This window comes from Hippocampus zosterae, chromosome 2 (assembly GCF_025434085.1).
Source record: "Hippocampus zosterae strain Florida chromosome 2, ASM2543408v3, whole genome shotgun sequence".
In the NCBI taxonomy this organism is placed as follows: Eukaryota; Metazoa; Chordata; class Actinopteri; order Syngnathiformes; family Syngnathidae; genus Hippocampus; species Hippocampus zosterae.
The window spans coordinates 15,517,116-15,537,440 of record NC_067452.1 but is presented as its reverse complement, the minus strand read 5'-3'; the positions used below and the strand labels follow the sequence as shown (position 1 = coordinate 15,537,440).

The 20,325-nt window shown below is 44.5% G+C and overlaps 1 protein-coding gene across 2 annotated transcripts in view; it reads right to left on the bottom strand.

The window, feature by feature from the left end:
- Positions 1–20,325, bottom strand: part of lrp1ab (low density lipoprotein receptor-related protein 1Ab) — a 95,182-nt gene that overhangs the window by 54,434 nt on the left and 20,423 nt on the right. For both annotated transcript variants that reach the window (XM_052057913.1, XM_052057914.1), the window contains exons 3-13: positions 16,691–16,828; positions 10,119–10,238; positions 9,270–9,398; positions 8,933–9,196; positions 4,571–4,733; positions 4,133–4,355; positions 1,766–1,955; positions 1,520–1,663; positions 1,195–1,431; positions 557–737; positions 53–275 (exon numbers count right to left, since the gene is read on the bottom strand). In XM_052057913.1, the coding sequence (XP_051913873.1) occupies positions 53–275; positions 557–737; positions 1,195–1,431; positions 1,520–1,663; positions 1,766–1,955; positions 4,133–4,355; positions 4,571–4,733; positions 8,933–9,196; positions 9,270–9,398; positions 10,119–10,238; positions 16,691–16,828 (2,012 nt within the window). The remainder of the gene's footprint in view (positions 1–52; positions 276–556; positions 738–1,194; positions 1,432–1,519; positions 1,664–1,765; positions 1,956–4,132; positions 4,356–4,570; positions 4,734–8,932; positions 9,197–9,269; positions 9,399–10,118; positions 10,239–16,690; positions 16,829–20,325) is intronic.

The following is a 20,325-nucleotide window of genomic DNA, read 5'->3' as shown; positions in this document are numbered from 1 at the left end:
AAAACAAACCAAAAAAAACAAAAAGGATATCATATTCTCAAGTAAAACCAACCTTCCGTTCGGTCGTGTTGAGGTAAACCATCTCAATGCGGTCGTAATAAGCGTCAACCCAATACAAAATACCCTGCGGGATGTCCAGACTCAAACCGTTGGGCCACAACACCGTCTTGCTCGTTAGGAAAACTTGATGATTGGATCCGTCCATCCAAGCTTTCTTGATCTTTCCTCGATTACTCTCAGTGGGATCCTCCTCCCAGTCGGTCCAATACATCCACCTGGAAAATGGTGAGCCAAAATGACGTTCAAACGTCACATATCACACTGTTGCCATTTGAGGAAAAATCAATGTTCCCCATGTGACGGCAGTGTTGCAAGTGGTTGAAATCACAAACTCCACAATCACCACAGTCTGCAAGTTCCACTAAAGTCCCTGTAGAGTGAAAATAAACGTGTTCCAAATTTGATACACCACAGAGAAGAGTGTTGTGAACAACCCTGCCAGATTTGAATGACGGTGAGAATTTCCTTGACAGAGCTTTGAAAACAAGTTGCTCACCCATTCACGGGGTCCACCACAATGGCACGAGGGTGGCTCATCTTGCCCTCGATCAGGGTCTTGCGAGTCTGAGAAGCCTTTTCCAGTCTGGCAACGCTGATCGTTTTCTTAGGCCCGTCATCTGTCCAGTAGAGATTACCTCCCATCCAGTCTACTGCCAGACCCTCCACTGTGTGGATACCTGAGATACGAGAGAAAATAGCTTTGCAAACTCAAAGTAGAGCTCCATTTCGTGCTGCTCCAGGTGAGGGCACAGCGCGGGCGAGCAAAGTTCGGCGACACAATTACTAAACCCAATGTGAATATAAATGAGCTGAATTTGCTGATGACGCCATACACAGCCTATCAGTTCTGAACAAGAACTGCTGTATGCTGTAGCTATGAAGTTGTACATTAATATTTAAACAAAGGCTCAAAGCTGATAAAATGATTCGATCTGCATTCAGGAATGCTGATAGTCAAAAGACCGGTCCACCAGTCCAGCATCTACGAGCTTACCATGGTCGTCAGCCATGGCTTTTGTTGCTCTCGTAACCCGACTCCCCATAAGCGCCTACTCGGACATTTCCGAATTCATGACCAGCTTCAAATACTCCAAGGGAGTTGTGTCGGCATGCTTTTGTCCCCAAAAGTCTTACCATCTTTCAGTACGGTGTCTCTCTCTGTCCCATCTATCTTCTGTCGACCAATAATGTAGCTGGTAGCGTCAGCAAAGTAGATGAATTCGCTGGCGGCATGAAAATCCAACGCTCGGGGGTTCATGAGGTGCTCGATGGGGATCATGTACTCATCCGGCACCTTTGCATTCATATCCATGCCCCTGATGATCCCGGGGCGACCCTTACCATACACCAGGAACAACTCGTGGTCCGGTTCTGGAGAAGAAAGAACATTTGCAACCACCCCCCCCTCACAGAAATGGAAAAAAGAAGGGATGCGCCTCAACAAAACGCTGTCACTCACTTTTGCAAGACTTGCCGTCATTTCCCAGGCTGAAGCCGAAACGGCAGCGGCAGGTGCGTGTCTTGTGGCTGTTGCCAAGCAGACAGATGTCGGAACATCCACCAGCCTTTCCAAACTGATCCAAGGCACAAGCATGGCTACGCACTGTGAAAAGAGTGCGTGTACCACAGCAGCTACACAAACTGGACCGTAGATGACACACTGAGATGGGAATAAAAGATGAAGATGGAATCTAGACATGGATACCTCGAGGTTGGCGTCTTTGGTGGTATACGTGCAGTGCCGTGCCACGGTCGACCCGCGTCACCACCTGGAAGTCAGAACTGTTGAAGCGGTTCACTCGGATCACGCTGGTCTTGGGGTTGAGGTTGCCTTCATCCGAGTTCGTGGCGTACAGGTAATTTTCAAAGACAGTCAGCCCATACAGGTGCTCAATCTGAAATGCGATGACACAAGCGCTAAGCGAGAGGAAACACTGACACAATACAATACAACACATGCTTATGAGCATAATAGTTCATTTTCTGCGAAGCGCGGGTGTTGTAAATCTGGGGAAAGACTGTTACGTTGCAGTTGACGATTACACAAGCCTACATTGTTAAGACTGCAAAACGGGATGTGCAAATGGCGATTGATTCAAGTGAGAACTTTTGGGCTTTGGCAGAAGTCTACCGTCTAGCGAGTGTTGTTTGAATTTACTGCAATGCAGATCTCACACGTGCACATTACCTCCTTTCCTCTCTCCATCCACTTCAGCCCTGATTTCATTAAGACCATTACGGGTTTGAACCAAGCTTCACTATTCATTCATTCATTCATCTTCCGAACCGCTTGATCCTCACTAGGGTCGCGGGGGGTGCTGGAGCCTATCCCAGCTGTCTCCGGGCAGTAGGCGGGGGACACCCTGAATCGGTTGCCAGCCAATCGCAGGGCACACAGAGACGAACAACCATCCACGCTCACACTCACAACTAGGGACAATTTAGAGTGTTCACTCAGCCTGCCACGCATGTTTTGGGGAATGTGGGAGGAAACCGGAGCACCCGGAGAAAACCCACGCAGGCCGGGGGAGAACATGCAAACTCCACACAGGGAGGCCGGAGCTGGAGCAAGCTTCACTAGAGGCGGACTAATATGTTTAGAGAGGCATTAGCCAGGAAAATCACACAATCTCAAGTTGTATCAATCAAAGCAATAAAATGGACTTCTCCACGAGGGTAGAGCCTTTTTTACGAACTACACAAGAGACAAAAGCAGAATTGTCGATCTCAAAAGATGATGAGGTTAAATCATGTTTTATGAGTACAAAAACATTTTTAGGGGGCTGTTAAAGCATACATACATACATTTCACATACATTTATTTGCCAGTCTATTGAAATGTTAAGTGCAGTGAGAGCACACGAGTGGTTGTCTGCCGCTGTTTTAACTCCTAATAAACCCAAAAGATTTTTTTTTTTAAGTTGGGCTTATCTTAACCAGAATCCCTGCACGTGGCTGGCAACCACTTGAGGGTGTACCTCGCCTACTGCCTGAAAACAGCTGGGATAGTCTCCAGCACGCCCGCCACCCTCATGAAGGATAAGTGGTTCGGGTATTGAATTGATGGATAACCACAATCCCGGAATGCATCGTAGCCAAAGGTACAATGCCGTGCTGAACAAATTCTTGTGGAAACCGAAACCAAGTTGCCATGACTGTCAATACACTCCTACTGTGAGTTAGTAAATCGCCGGGGTCACCAAAAGGCGACTCCCAAATACTTGGGCCTTCTCTTGGAGGTACAAGCATTCCGCCTGACACCAGCGATTTACTAACTCACAGTAGGAGCGGCATGACTCAGGAGTTAGCGTGGCCATCTCCCAACATGAAGGTTGTGGGTTCGTTCCTCAACCCTTGAGTGACTTTTTTTCTTTTTTAATAAAGTAATACTGTACAAGTCTTTTTTTTTCGCAAAAACTCACCTTGTAAAATTTACTTCACTTGTTTTTTTTCAAATAATTTTTGCTCCAATTTTTTGTCTGTATGAAATCTACTCTGAATATGATCCTCTCAAATTTTACTCTGTTTAGACTGGGACCAAATAGAGTGCTTTAAGAGTAAAATATACTGTAGAAAATTGACTGTAGCCACGCAGATGGTGTATTTGTGACATGTGTCAACCTCGCAACCTAGACAATATGTAGGTTTATTATGTATGGGGTGCTTTTGTTTCCCCCAAACATTTCTAGCTTCTCCTGCCTCGCTCCTCTGTCAGTCTCCTCTCTCCTCATTGGAATTTCTGGTTTTAGCCCTGGCTGCAGCACATCTTCAAACGCACACATGCAAATTCCTGGGCCATGGCCAATCAGAGGGCGGCCACGCGCTTCACTTTCTCTAATTGCTCCAGACCAAGATGTGCCTAATGTGCATTGCAGTTGAACCAGGCTTTCAGAGTTGTGGAGACTCCCTCCCCAAAGCCTCTTAAGGCTCTCAAACGGATGTAAACTTTTCGGCACACCGTCGCGAAATGTGGGCGCCCAAGCTCTCGAGCCCTGCCATTTGTGCTTGTTGGTTCAACAGTGTACGGTGAGTGAAGATTTTTCGTACTGTGGGATCTCCACTGAAATCTCACCAGAAGGCCCTGAATGATCGTGTGTCTGTTCTTGCCCTCATAGTCCACCACTTCAATGTAGTCCAGGTAGGCATCAGCCCAGTACACCAGCCGGTTGACCAGGTCCAGAGTGATGCCGTGGGGGAAGACTATCTTACTGTCCACCAGCTTTGTGCGGTTCTGACCGTCCATGTCGCAACGTTCCACCCTCGGTGTAGAGCCATAATCTGTGAAGAAAACTTTTCTGCGGCGCAAGACAAGAAAAGAGGATTTCAGTCAAAAAGGAAGTGAATCAAAATTAGGAAGCGCGACTTTGAAAAAAGGAATGCAGGGCATCATTCGCTCCCCAAAAATGTTGGATCAGCACGTTGCTCATCATACAACAGCATGTTCTTCTCTAGTGCTGCTAAAATGGTCATTGAGGGGTAATATCAGGTCGTTGAGGACAGAGGCACACACCCCATCGCCGGGTCCAAGGCGATACCCTTTGGGTTGTACAGCTCTTGGTCCAGCAGCGTCACGCATGTCTGGCCATTCTTGTTGCAGACAAACACCCAGTCGTCCACATCATCCACAAAGTAGAAGTTTCCGGTCAGCCAATCGATAGCCATCTGTTCCACGTCTGAAGGGCGTATACGATGACAGAGAAGAAAAAGAAAGACACACACAATCACTAAGAACTCAAATTAAAGTCATAAACATCCCATAAACTTGTCATTTTGCGAATTTTGGCTCTGCAAGTGTAATCGCTTTCTATGACTGCTTTGAGTCCATCAATGGAAGACATTTTTGTTCATATAAAACAAGCAAGTTACATTCACAAAGAGAGAAAAACAAGAGCATTCTCTCAGTTTTAGCACAAATCAATGTTGCTGAAGGCAATAGATTCCCTCTGCTATTTAAACAACAACAACAAAAAACACTTTCAATGAATCAAAGATCATGACTGAAGTCTTGAAAGCATTTCCTATTTTTACCCATAATCCTGAGCTAGTTGGCGTGTAGGAATGTGCTGGGAATTTGGATTATTGCCATGTCATTCTTGCAGCACAAACAAAAAGTTGTTTCTCTCAGAGGATAGATTACAAAAATTCTCTCATGAGCACTACACTAGAATGCGGTGTCTCCAGGTTTTCCAGCTCATGATATATTAGGAGTAGAATTTCCTTCAAACATCCAAATGTAAAAACGATGTAATGCGCGCAGCACTGCACCTGCAGTGTTTTATTTGGACAATTTCCAATGCAAAACCGACCCAGGACCTGTTGTGTTCCCATGTTTTGAGTTAGATGACATATCAGCTAACCCACTCAAAAATTGTGATGAATGATTGAAAATCAGCTCACACAAGTTCCTCATTCCTATGGTTGACAGAGCATCCGACATGCAGGACGGGGATGACTAAGAAAATCAAGTGACCTAAAGTAACGGCAACCTCTTTCAAAACGGAACTTTAGCGGCCATGCTGCTCAAAAAGCTGACCAAATCTCGCAAGAAAGAGGAACCTTGCTTGCAAACCTTTGCCTCAGCTAAAATTGTGCTAAAAGCCTGACTTTCGGCGAGAATTGTCCCAACAGGAAATCTCGGCGAGAAACATTATGTTTGCGTTTTTATAGCCGCTGCCACCTCTTGCTTTCAGAGCACTAAACATCACACAGACTTACCACCACGGAACAATTTTGACATCCCTCCTTTGATTAGCATCAGCAGGACTGCTGTAGTCAGCGTGTCAAAGGTGAATTATGTAGCAGCACTTGCATGCTCGCAGCAGAGCAAGCGTACAGCATCTGGGCCGAATCGACATATTTCACCCCGGGCCCACACAACCAGTCATGCACAGATTCAAGTGGCCAGTCCCAATGGGGACCTTCGGCATGTTTTGGTTACTACACGGGCGACAAGAGGCGAGTAGAAATCCTTGATGTAACAAGCCACACTGAATTTATGAAGATGACATTGGGAATGTTGGCCCATCTCCAAGCCAAAAGTAATTCATGACTGTATACAGAGGCAGAGCCTTTCAGTCAAAAAGGAGTGAAAACATGCTAGCCAATAAAACAAATCCAAATAGCAATGGGAACAAGAACAAATCACGACAAGATGTTTTTGAAACACTAAAACAACAAGTTTTGACAGAAGAGGTGTGTCATTAAGCAGGATCATGATACTTCCAACGGTATCAGTTCTCAGCCAATATCCCACTAAGAGCGCCCCCGCGGCAGGCACGGATTAGACTCTTACGCGGAGGCTGTTGCATAACCCTCTAACCACTGGGTTGAAAAACAACCGACAATTCCGGAATGCCATTTCAAAATGTAATCTTTTGACCTCTTGATTGATTCATCTTTTGCAAAGTGGATAGTTTGGTGGGAAACTCTGCCCTGTCTCCACATGCAGCCATGCTGCACTTCCTGTCCTGAACGCCTGCCCGTGTCCGAAACCAGGGTGTTGACCCTTTAAAATCATCATGCGGCATGGCAGAGGCTCAAGAGCGCCGCTCCAATCGATTGAGCGGATTTCCGACTATTTTCCATGTCCAAACAGTCGTTTAGCAGAACAGAACTCAAGCATGCCAACAGTGAAAGAATGAAGCTTTGCACCATAGCTTTAAAACAAAGGAGGGCTAATGACTAAATGATATATAGCAGGACCCAGGGTGAAGTGATGGGGCCTGCTGTGGAGCTGTGCTGACAGGGTGGGGAGGATGGGATGGGCAGCCTTTGCGCCTCTTTTATCTTCCCAGACAATGCAGACAGAGCATGCCACATCTGGAACCATCAGTCGAGTCATCCGTCAGGCTCTGCGAGGCTCCGAGCGATAAATCACCAAGTGTGTGAACTCTGCTCCAAACTGCCAAGCTCCAGAGGCTCGACTTAACCACATCCCTCTGAAGCCATCCGCCGGCTTCGCCGACCATACGTTTTCGAGTGCAACCGTGGCATGACATGTCTGGACCGATCGCAAAGTGACATGGAATTGGTTCGATTCCACATGGCAGTACATTTGCATTTTTGTTCATAATGAAGGCGAGGATTCAATCCACATACAGTTCTGAGCAATTCTGATGTGATATCCATACCGCCAATGCGCGTTGTACAGTGCTTATCCTGAAGCAGGCCACGGGGCAGCCACAGTCTCACTCCCGCAATTAGAAGTTTCATTTCAGGTTGGATTCATGTGATTCAATGTGTTAAGCCAGATGCAAAGGTCTTGTGTGCGTACAGTACATGGGAATGATGTTTCCACACTCAATTTGGGTGTGTTCTTTGAAATGTCAAAAATATATCAAATGGACCGATTGTTTCCAACGATGACGCAAGATGTATCTACAGGGAAGAAAAGTCACTCGATTATCATTTTTGACTGTCTGGTGAAGAATTCACAGGCTGCTTTTATAGCTGCTCCACTCGACGCTATGGATCAGGCCTTCGATCTTGTACTCGGGGCGTGTTCATGAAGCACATGCGGTGTGGGTCCAATGGAGCAGCATAGTGAGATCAGATTAGCGCATCAAGTTTTCTTCCAGCGCTGTGGGATTGATCTGATTTTGCGTATTTGTGATCACATCACACAAGATGTCTGCTTCTGTCACAAGTCGCCTTTTTAGACTTGCACACGACGCTAACGCCAAATGACGCAAAGGTATTTGGGTTAGTAGCTGCGTGAGAGTATGGCCTGACTGGACAGGACCAAAGTCACAGCTTGAGGAATGCAAAGCTTGTTCAGCCCCCCATTTGCCAATGGCAGAATGTCTGATTTCATCAATTGCAGCAATTGCTTGTGGCCCTCTGTGGGACTCCCTTGAGATTAGATCAGATGATGTGCCCCCTCAAAACATTTCTCTTAAAAACAACGCATGAGAGCGCAAAGGTGGAGATGGGTCAAAGCACCTCAAATCACGACACGGGGTTGAGGTCATTTGAAAAATGGATGCTTGACGACATGCAGTTAGCAATATCAAAGAACCAGAGGTCAGCTACAAAGCGATGAACAAAGCGACTGGCTCGATGATTTAGAGATGTGCCAGTGCATCCTTGCTCTTCAAAGACAAACTGTCAGAAACAGAAAGACGTACTCAGCACATTTTTCTGCATCTGAGATTTTTGAGGGGAAAAAAAGACAAATTGATCATCTCCTAAACACACACAGGGCTAATAAATCAAAACCGATTACCTGCTTGGGAGCTCACTGGCATTTTTTTTTTAACCTTTCATTGATTCTCTTGGCTTTCCTGACAAAACGTAGCGTTTCATATTCCAATCAGAATTGATCACTCGGGTTGTAGCCAACTTTGAGGTTTAGCAAGTCCAAACCGCAGTATTTTTAGTCGTCCCCCCCCCACACACACAACACAAAAAACAAGCGAAAAATTCCAAAGGTTTATGTCTGTAAACAAGTACAAATTATATTTTACATGCCCTTTAAATTATTTTTGCACAAGGATAATCTCATCTATTTGGAGACTTTTTAAGGGTTCATTAGGTGTGCCGTGAGAAATTATCCAATATCCTTTCATTAGTCCAAAAATTACTCTTTATTGATGACAACTAATGCATTTCTCTTCAATCATCTATGAATAATTAACTGCTCTGCTGACATTCATATAAAAGAAAAAGTTATACGGGACAAAATTGAGGCAAGATCATCTCTATTTCCAGCAGAAATATTTTAGAGGATATTTTCGTCAATCTCTGACTTTGAGTAATTAAAAAAACGCTTGGCAGGACACAAGACAAAAGCATTAAAGCCTCTCTCCAAGAATCAAATCATCTGGAGCAGTAAAACAAGTGTTTGCCTTGTCGGCTCAACAGCATGACTCACGGTGCAGGGTGATGGAAATGTTTATGGTGCGGACGTTGGTGACGGTTTTGAGGTCGGAGATGCTGGCGCATTTCAGCTGCGTGGCTGCCGGCGTTTCCTCCACATCGATCCAGCAGACGGTCTCCTCGGCATAAACAAAGTCCATCGCCATGGCCTGCTTGGTGGCAATGGAGGGCAACCGTGGAGACGCGGAGCCGCTCAGCGAAGTGCAGCGGATGTCATGCAGATTCGCAATCAACAGCACGGGAAGACGATCGACCGGCTCTGGGGATGGCGAGGAGAAAGCGGCGGCCGTCGGAAAACGAATCGAGGGCTGAAAATAAACAGCAAGTCTCACCATTTTTGGCTTTGCAGGAGCGGTTGTCCGGCTGCAGCAGGTAGCCCTCCACACAGCTGCACAGGTAGGAGCCCGCTGTGTTTTTACATGTCTGACTGCATGTTCCATACACATTGCACTCATTGAAATCTACCAGGAGAGGGACGTGATGGTCATTACACGAACACAAACGGACCGTGCTGAATGGTACGCACGGTTGGTTTCAAGTTTGACCGCCGTTGACATTTGACAGCAAGAGAAATACCCGAAATGCCATTCTTGATACAGTATTTGCTCCAGCGCTCCAAAATACACAAACACGAAAATATGTTATTTGAAAGGTTATTCTGTTGGATAGATACTACAAAATTAGGGTGCGCCGAGGCTGTTCCAAGTCACATTGGTCCAGTTCAGGAATAATGCATATTGGATTTATAAACGTGTGCTAAATGAAGGAAAATGGTGGTAATGAAGTCACTGTAAATGCCATGCCTATTCTGTTTGTGCATGGCTTTGATTGGACAATGGTAAGTTTTCAAGAGAGCGTGAAACAGTCCACCAACGCAATTGCATAGCTCACTGCAGAGACATGCAAAGAATGAACATGCATATTAAATACAGTAAGGAAACAATGTCACAAAAAAAAGTCTTCTAAAACGGAAAATACATTTTGCCTTTTGATTAAGGATGAATCATTCCTTTTGCAACTACAGACAGACTACGAAACCATTTTCAAAAGCTCTGCAATCCATAATTTCATATTCTTGGCCATTTACTTTCAACCCGGAAGGTGTGCATGGATGGTCAACAGCATTCAATGGGTCAATTGATAAAGGAAGGACAGGAGCAGTACCAAAAACGGCCACGAACCTTTACATGACTTTCCATCTGCAGCCACCTCATAGCCATTGGCGCAGTAGCACTTGGGCCCATCGTGAGTCACAGCGCAGTGAAACTGGCACCCATGGGAGGCGCAGGCCGGTGCACTCTCTAAAAGATGAACAGAGACACAACGTCAAAAACTGAGATTTAAGGCCACAATATTCTCATTGACAAAAGGAGGCAAATTGAAGGGTTTTAGGTCATTGTGTTTTAAATGCTTTAATCCACAGCGTGAGCCGGTTTGGGACACTCTATCCAGGGCTAGTGCACAAGCACATCTTGCACGGGTCGGGATTTGAATGTGCACATGAACTCAAAACCTTGGGAATGACCTGCACACTCTCCAGACCCGAATGCAATTGAAAACCTGTGGGATGAGCTGAGTCGGCGTGTAGAGGTTCGAAACTCTGTACCCCAGAACCTCAAAGACCAGACGGCTGCCCTTGAAGAAGAGTGGGATGCCATCCCTCAACAGAGAATAAATCGACTTGAGAACGGCATGAGACGATGTCGTCAAGCTGTAATTGACGCTCAAGGGCACGTGACGAGTTATTGAGATGTTGAAATTTGTTGTTGTGGTGTACCAACCCGTTGTCGTTAACGTTTGTTTCAATGAATTGTTTGAGATGAGGAACTCACCAGTGCATCCTTCTACTTAAATGTCCGACTTTCATGATATGATATCACTGTGGCGTGAACTTTTTACATGATCCATAAATTTCACCTGGAACTGAAATATCCCTAACTTTCTGTGAGTAGTGTATAAAGTTCTAAGTTCAGGAAGGCACAAGCATAAGATTGTCCAGGACGCACTCAAGGTTTGTTCATTCTGAGCTTTGTGGCACAACGCACAGAACCGGATGTGAGGAAACTGTCTGTCTCAATGTCATTTGTCTTTATTTTTTCTTGGAATGAAACACGACAATGAGTAAATGAATGAATGAATGAATGCATGACGAAGCATTCATTTCCACAATAATACAATAGTGGGAAGTTTGTTACTCCGTGTGAATCCAGCCCGTCGCCGTAGTGCTGCAGTTGAGAAGGATTAGGTTGATTAAAGGCTCTTTCGTTATGGAAAGCAGGTAGCACAGCGGGTGACAATGGCCCTTTTGTTGTGACCCCACTGAAAGGAAGAGTCCCCCCAGCAAAATGTGATGAATCCATTCACCAAGTCGCATGGTATGAAAGCCCCGCTGGCAATTAGAAGGCTAAAAGATCCCCCAAAAAGGTTGCCAAGATCCATTTTTCACCTGCGTTCAACACCTGTTTACACTACTAATATTCACTCGAGGTGATTCCAAGACAGTCATACCTCGGTTTTCGACCATAATCCGGTCCAGAAGGCTGTTCGAAAACCGATTTGCTCGAAAACCGAAACCCCGCTTTTTAAAAAAAAAATCATTTTACCCAAGGAAGCGTCACTTCCTCGTGTAAGGAAGGCGAGAGGACTCAAGTGGTGCATTGAACTGCGCTCAGTTTGGTCGAGAACCAATTTTCTGTCGTAATCCGAGGCATAAAAAAACTCAAAAGTTTTGGTCGAGAACAGAGACGTTTGAAAACCGAGGATACGAAGACGAAATAGATACGAAGACTTCTTCGATTGTACAGTACTTTAGTTTGTTGATTATTTGCACAAAATGGGAAAAAAATCTATTTTGGTTAAGGGAAGAGATGCACTCCTCAAAGGCTTACATTGTATGTCTCTTCAAGATGAGATGTGCGAGGACCTCAAGGCAAACAGCAGCAGCTAACGTTTGACCAGAGGTTAAAGAACAAAGCTAACAAAACTACACAGACACAGAGGAGGCCTTCAATCCTCAAGAAGCGTGCCAATGCCATTGATCCTTATGATTGACACTTCCAAATGTGGGTTAAACGTTTTTGTTTTTTTTCGCCAGTGGGATTGAATAAGAAAACAAAACAAAGTGACAAATGAAAACAAAAACGTGCTGTAAATCTACGGCAAAAATATTCCATATGGCGTCAATATGGCACAGACCATCAAAAAGGATTTTTATTTTTTCAGACGGCGGACACCGGAGTAATTTTTTGTCTTGCTGTGTTCTTGCTGGCAGAAATTGACACTCGTGCACTTGGTCGTTTGCTTTCGTGCGTTCTGTCAACACTGTTTTACTTGAAGATATGTGGAAATACACCAACTAACGGGCTAGGCATTCCATTACACTTGTGCATTTCTCCACGCTGTGTAAATCCAGCCTTCAAAACGGAAAAGTTGTTTTTGGAGGAGCTATATTGGAAAGAGAAATTGCTTTCGGGCATTCTGGAGATGTGTCCGAGAGGCTAGCACTAAGAGTGAGGTCACAGTGGCCTTGACTTTTTGGCAAACAAATCACTTTTGCCAAGTTTGTGTAAACTCCTTTCCAGTGTTCCCTGGGTTATCTCCTCGACATGAGGGGGATAACATAAGAAGAGGCTGCGGCCAGAGTGAAAGCATAACGATCAGAGATGTCGGACAAGTACAGGACATGTTTGTGAGGTGTCCTTCCCACTTGAGGGCTGCAAACAGATGATGTCGACATGCAGATTAGGATGTCTTCTAATGGGGATTCAGAAGTCCATCGCCACACGCTCACTCACGAGGGCTTCACTTGGTTTTCTTTTATGTATGAGGAGGGCGTTGATTGATGTGCTCAATCTAAGAGGCCTCGAGAAAACATTTTTGTGAATGAATTTGCCACAATGTAAATAAAACTGGCATGGCTTTGCTTCAAGGAAAACCGGGCGAGACTGATTAGGACTAAAGTCCCTGCAAAGTGAAAATGAATAGGTCTTGTAAATTTCATATCACAAACATGCTCAAATCATGGGCAAAAAATCTAAACAATAACAAAACAAGTTTTCAAGTTTCCACTCTTATCCAGCAGTTGGAAGTGAACTCATGGTGTAAAACGGCTACTGCAGCGTGTGACATTGGCAGGATGCTTATTCCCAGGACATTCCTACCTTTATACCTTCACTGTCTGGAAACAAGTTTGCACAGGTCCTCCCATGGACTCGACATGCTGCAGCTTTCCTATCGTGTGACATGTAACTCAACAAACAATTTCAAGTATGCCCACAAATCATGACGTTTTCCCTGTGATTCCATATACGACAAAAGAAAAAAATGTCTGAAAAAGTATCAAGACTCCATAGGCAAGTATGGATTTTCATTCTATGTCTGGGATACAGAAACCTAGGCAAAAAGTAGAAAATATTGTGGACTACTGTATTATAATAATAATAATAATAATAATAATAACAATCAAAGACAATAATAATCATCATCAACATCATCATAATAACAATATGTATTTTCTGGTACAAAAAATGGACAAAGGTATTGAAATAAGTCGTCTTTTCCAATTTCCAAACATTCTAGACTATTGTAGGTTCAGGTTTTGTGGGAACCTGACCTCAAGCCTATGAAACACTACTTGGCAAAAGAAGAAGAGAAAGAAGATGATTGGTTCGTGGTTCGTGTTAGTTCATATTTGATTTGATTTGATTTGACTTTTTATTAGGTCTCCCGTAGGAGAAATTTGTCTCGGAGGACAGGCCCATACAAATACACAACACTACATAATTAGGACAATTACACACAAGACAAGACAGTATATACTCTACACACACTGGAAACGAGATGCATTTTTAGATTTATATAGTTTTGTCTAAATGGTGTGTACGTGTCGTAGACATGGGAGGCTGATTCCGTGAAGCGTGGATTTGCTGGACTTTGCAGCTGGTGAGTCAAAAGCGGTCAGAGGCATGGATGACAAACACAGACAGAACAGTAGCTCGGATAATGAGCAAACAATGTCGTAATCGTAATGGCAAATAGTGGCAACATGCGTGCCCAGACATCCGTTTTTAGACTTTAAAGAGAAACGCCTCAGAGAGGCAGCACACATTTTACGGAGATCCACTCCTGAACGCATCGAATTCACACCCCGCTCCCCATTTCCTGCCCTAACACACACACACGCGCGCACGCACGCACACACGCACACACACACACACACACCCACACACACAAACACACACACGCGCGCACGCAGTGATGGCCAAAGCCTGGCTGAAGACGTAACATGTCTTGTCATGCAAGACAAGCCTAACTGCAGCCCATTAAACCATTCAGGTCAAGACCCGCTCATGAATAAAGATGAAAATGTGGCCACGTCAAGTCGCCGATGACCGGCTTTCATTGCACACTTACTGAGACGTGAAGGACAAAGACAACCCACTGCATGCATAAACAATTACACGAGAAAGGGCTCCCTCTGAGGGAGCACAGAGGGGTAAGCTCTCAGGACTGCTGCCATGACCCCATTTTCTACTTTGCCATAAATCAGTCACTTCTGAGGAAAAAGACCTTTGCCCACTACAGAGGCCCCATCACCGTCAAAATAACAGTGAAGGCACAAAAGAGGCCTGCAAATCATTGCATAAAGGCCAATATGAGCCTTGTGACCCAAACAAAAAAAACCCTGCCAAAAACCATGAGAATGCATTTTTTTTTCATTTTCATCTAAACAGCAACCAAAAAGGTCACATATAAGTATAAATCTGAAAATAAAGACCTCCTCTCAATTTATTTACAAATTTACTGACTTTGTGAGAAATGTGAAAGCCATTACTTATTCTGTAAATGTCAACAGGTGCATAAACGGGTTTATTATACCTTCTGTCATCTGAAGGGGGAACAGTTGCTTGTTCGGCCTGTTGCCATATGGAGGTGGCAAACGGTATGTCGATGACCACCGATATAGGCATTTGCAAATGAATCCGAAATCATTTTCACACATATTAAGTGGATCATTTTTCCCAGGATCCTTATGGATCTCTCACTGGACACTCGTGTGCCACAGCACCCTGCCTCTATAAGAAGACGACATTTTTTTGGGGGGGGGGGGGCAGCATTGTGGACAACAAATACAATTTGGTGGATATGAAATCAAATTCAACGGGAATGCAACTGAGATATTTACTAATGAAGCTAATCTTTGCATCAATGGCGAGGTTAACCAGCCTAATACATGTTCTTAGAATAATGAATGAGTCCAGCAAAAACGCAAGGTGCCGGTAATTTGATGGCGTGGGCCGGGAAATGGGGTGACAGACAGAATTTGAGGCAAAGGTACAAAACATAAAAGATCTCGGGGAGCATTCCACCACGGTCTTTACAAGCATATCTCCAGCTCTGCTAATACAGCTTCAGTAGCTGAGGACACACTTTGAAATGTGTTTTCAAAAAGATAAGAGACACCATTTTGTAAAATGATAAAATATACTTTTCGGTTCTTCTCCAACGACGTCAGTTGGAGCCACGTTGACCAAATCTGACCCTGAAACAGTGTTCTGAGTGTCTGTCTTTATTGTGAATGATTTCCAAATATTATGACAATGCAACGGTATCCCAATGGTAACCCAAAACACGTTTTGGGACTGAGATAAAGTTCCCTTTCTGACCAGTCGTGTCAACAACTTGGGCAGAATTACGTGGACATAGTGAGTGACAAAGTGTGCTTTCAGTCATCAGCGTGAGCATATGCTAGCACAAGCAGCCAGTTTGTACAAGCAAACACTGGGATGGTTGTTGAGGACCAGAACTTTCCCCGAAATGGGTTCTGGACACACTGCTGGTGTGTGTGTGTGTGGGGGGGGGGGGGGGGTATGGGTGTGCTCGGGTGTGTATTTGCAAGAATGTGAGCGTGTAAGTGCATGTTTGGGTGCACATGGGGGTGCATGCATGCACTACTAGGTTGTGTTGACCACTGCTTTACTGAGGACTTGTGTACTCACAGCGGGAGGCATGCCAGCTATGATTGGCTGACGGAATCTCTGAGTGATCTCCAGTACTGTGCAAGACATTGAGGATTTTCAATTTTCCAATCATCAAGCTAACTTGAATCAGACATCACCCATTGCAAAAAAAACGGTTCTTCCTCTGTTTTACAGAAAAGAATGGAGAAAAAAAGTGATTGATACCCACCCCCTTAAATGTAGTAAGTGATTATCGTCAATTCAATTGAAAGAGCAAGAGTAATGTTGGAAATCACAGATCGGGAAAAAAAGCAAACAGGTATCCTGTTTAAAATCAAGGATCTCCTAAATTCGGCATCTTCAGATGCCGTACATTATATTGCATCATTATGCTGCCATATATGAGATACTGTGTGCAGCTATGGGCTAATACACAAAAAAACTGTCAATCTTTAAGCTACAAAAAAGAGCAATACAAATTATTAAAGGTGCAAATGAAATAGAACCAACAAATCCATTGTTTATCAAATTCTTCTTCTTCTTTCGGCTTGTCCCTTTCCAGGGGTTGCCACAGCGAGTCATGAATTTCCATCTTTCCCTGTTCTCTGCATCCTCTACTCTGACTCCAACTACCTGCATGTCTTCCCTCACGGCATCCATGAATCTTATTAAACACTGTCAAATTGTATGACTTAGTTGAATTCAAAACAGTTCCCAGTTTCCCAGTTTTCTGTTCTGAGCATTGTTTTTTTTCTTTTAAACAAAAAAAGTTTTCCCGAGCATATTTATATTACCTCTGCAGTGAGGGCCCTCGTCCCAGCCATCAGAGCAGTCAGGGACTCCGTCACATAGTTTGCTCATGGGGAGACAAACGTCGATGTCCAAGCAGCCATGTTCATTGACGGGACACTTGTTCACCCGGTTATGCAAGCCTGGAAAACAAATGCAATGTTACATATGAGCAAAGAACAGGACTCGCTCCTCACTCCTCATTCAGATCAAATAAACGGTGTTTTAAAAGAGTGTTTGATTGGTTTTCACACATGATCGATCAATGAGTCACAAAGGCAGCAGCTTTAGCAGGGAAGCCCAGACTACTCTCCCCAACCAATTCTTCCAGCTCTGCCAGGGGAATCCCAAGGCGTTCCCAGATCAGCCAGCACACATGGTCGCTCCAACGTGTGCTTAGTCATCCTCTGGGCCTACTCCCAGCAGGATGTGCCCAGAATACCTCACCAGGGAGGCGTCCAGAAGGCATACTAATGAGATGCCCGAGCCGCCTCATCCGGCCCCGCTCCATGTGGACGAGCACTCAGGGAGACTCCGGACCACCTGCGGAGGAAGCTCATTTCTGCCAATTCTAGCCGGGATCTTGTTTTTTCGGTCATGGTACACAGCTCGTGACGTTGGGTGAGGGTAGGAACATAGATTCATCTTTGGGCTCACTTCCTTCTTCAGCACAACAGACCCATACTGCTGCACCGTTCCACCTGTCCTCCCAAGATTCTTGATCTCCTCACTATGGGGCAGACTCTCATCAACAATCCACCTTTTCCAGCTGAGGACCATGGTCTCAGATTTGGAGGGGCTGATTTTCATCCCCACCCCTTTGCACTTGGCTGCCCACCGCTCCACTGAGAGTTGAAGATCGCGCTTTGATTAAGCCAACAGCATCACATCATCGACCATAATTCCAGACTCAATTATGCCAAATAGTATGTATCTTAGTGCGACATGGTGGAGTAAAAGTCGGCCAAATTCAAATTCCAAAAGCATCAAGGAGCGGAATGGGGCTAAACACAAAACTCAAAAATGTACAAAAGTGCACAAAATAGGTACTGGTTTCAGCCTATATTGATTTTTGGTTCTTTCTTTTTTTCAAGCAGTGGCCGTTTGGAATATACAGTAGATTGCCGTCTCCTTGCCTCAGCGTCTCCCGCACTCCATTTCTCAGCCCACACTGCAGAGCAAACAGTTTGCTTTGGCCGTTTTACTTCTTCCTCCGCCTGCTCCTCCCTCATCTCTCTGTTTCCTACATCTGCTGACCCATTTTACCAAAACGCTGGAGCAGCGAAGGTGCACTTCATTCCTTCAGAGGAAATGGTACGAGTCAGTGTGGGTTAAGCAGCAGCTGCTGATGCTGAAGTTTGAAGAGCACCTGTCTTTTAAATGCCACCTTTGGCGTCTCATACAGCCAAAGTATAGCAATGCCGAAGAGCCCTCTCAACAGAGCTGTTTCTCATTCACTTGCTCTCCAAAGAATAAACTATTCTACAACTGTTGATGGTGCAGTTGGTGCCCAATGTTGTTGGCAGAATGCCTTTATTACCTGCGGCAATAAGTCATTGAAAAAAAAAGTCCACCAACCACACACCACCTCCCCCACCACCGCAAATGGAGTTTCCGTGGTACGGGAAGCTGAGCAGAAAAAGTGACACATTACAAGAGTTGTTTTTGTACATCCGTCTTAGACAGCAAAAGAGCAGCTCTCCCGTCTGGGGGAATGCTCATATATTAGCAGCCTCAGCCTCTAAGCCAGCCTGATTTCCATTCAATAAATGGCCAGCTTCACATGAACCTCACTACAAGGAATACACTTGCACTTTGGAACTGAACCCCCTGCAAAGGCCCTTGGGTGGCTTCTGCTGAGTCTGGAAAGGCTTAATGAATCCGTATGAGCTACCACTACACTTCGCAATCAAACAGGCAGCAAAATGACCTGATCCAAGAGGAGCACATCCAGCTTTGAACGGCGCTAAGTGACAAAGTGTTGACATGACCTGATATTATGTGTCAAACGCGTGCCATTTGTTCAAAGCGTCAGATATATGACAATGGCACTTTGAAATTCAATTGGTTGGCTTTTTTTTTACAATGGTGACTGAGCCTAATTGTTGTTACATACAGAAACAGTTACTGTATACTTTCTGCATGCAGAACAACAGTGTATACGAAACACCCTGCTCTGCAATTCATCTGTCTATGGCACTTCAAATCATAAACCAGCCCATGGTAGAGATCTCTCTATGTTACACACCGATCATATTCGTGAAAAGTGTCAGTTTAAATCTGAGAGGAGTCCATTCGTAAAATGGTCTGTGGAAGGAAAAAAAAAAAGCAGCCGCTTACTAGAAGAGTGGTTAGGATGTTTGATTTGAAAATGATTTGAAACCCGGACCGGATTTTTGCTCCCACAACAGTGGACTTATGGTGACAATAACGTGAGCAGCATGGAAACAAGTTCACCCGAATTGCATTCAAAGGGATCCCAGAGCTTCCAAAAGTCCGTCGCCCATGCCTTCATAAAAGAAGGCGACTGTCATTGAAATGGGACCTCAAACACACTTGAAGCCACTTCAGCGTTTTCTCTACATAGGGTTCCACTTTGCAACAGGGCACACAATGGAATGCTCCTTCCAACAGACAGCCAGCATTGAAGACAACAACCACGTTGTAATTAAACATGTTCCAACTGCTATATAAGCAAATTATGTGGCTTACGTCATTGCACCGTCCTTTAGAAACTCGAGGGAGCAGAGAGAACACAAGAAAGTATGTAATAAGAACAAGTCATAAGAACAAGAAAGTAATGTAATAATCCAAACAACATGTATTTTATCCTGAAGGATTGAATGTTAGCTGTAAAAAGCTCGAAACCAACACTTTTATCGCCTGCATCAATACAAAAACAAAATGCAATGGAAGTGCCCCAAACGGCGGTGACATGAAGTGAGATTCGAAGTGGCTGTTAAAAATGGATGCCGAATTTGAATTTTGGGTTTTGAGTGAGAATGAATCACTGCACTTAAGTGTCACAGGAAGGTTCGAATGGCAACGCACCATTTGTTTTCCAGATCCTACACTCAGAAGTGTTTGCGCATGTATAGGAATGTTAAGATGGCTAATGGGCCACCTGTTAAGCGACGAGTCAATAAAGCCCATCTAGGAAGTGTCTCAACGCCTTTGTCATTACTTCAGCGTTTGTCTCTCATACCATGCTAGCATGAAGGGAGTTTGCAAACTTGGAGGCAGGACTGGAGAGAGACTTCGCTTAGCTCTGCACTAGGTAGCTGGTCCAACAGAACACAGATGGGTTTAAAACCTTTGGGTTTAAAAATTGGACTTTTGGACACTTTAATAAACCATTTGGATGAATTAGGGATTGGGTGGTTAAATGGTTAATGAATAGATGTGACCATTGAAGAGGGCCACTTCAAAAAGAAAATGCATGCCCAGGCTTGACATGAATACATGGAACTCCCGCCAAATCGTAGTTGACTGCTTGCGCCCCAGCTATATACTGTATGTATTCTCAATTTAAGCTTCTTGTCAAAGTAATAATAAAACAAAAAGAAATACATGTGTGTTTACAACAACAACTTTGCCTTAAGAATGACTTCACTAGATGTAAGACGTAGAGTAAATCACT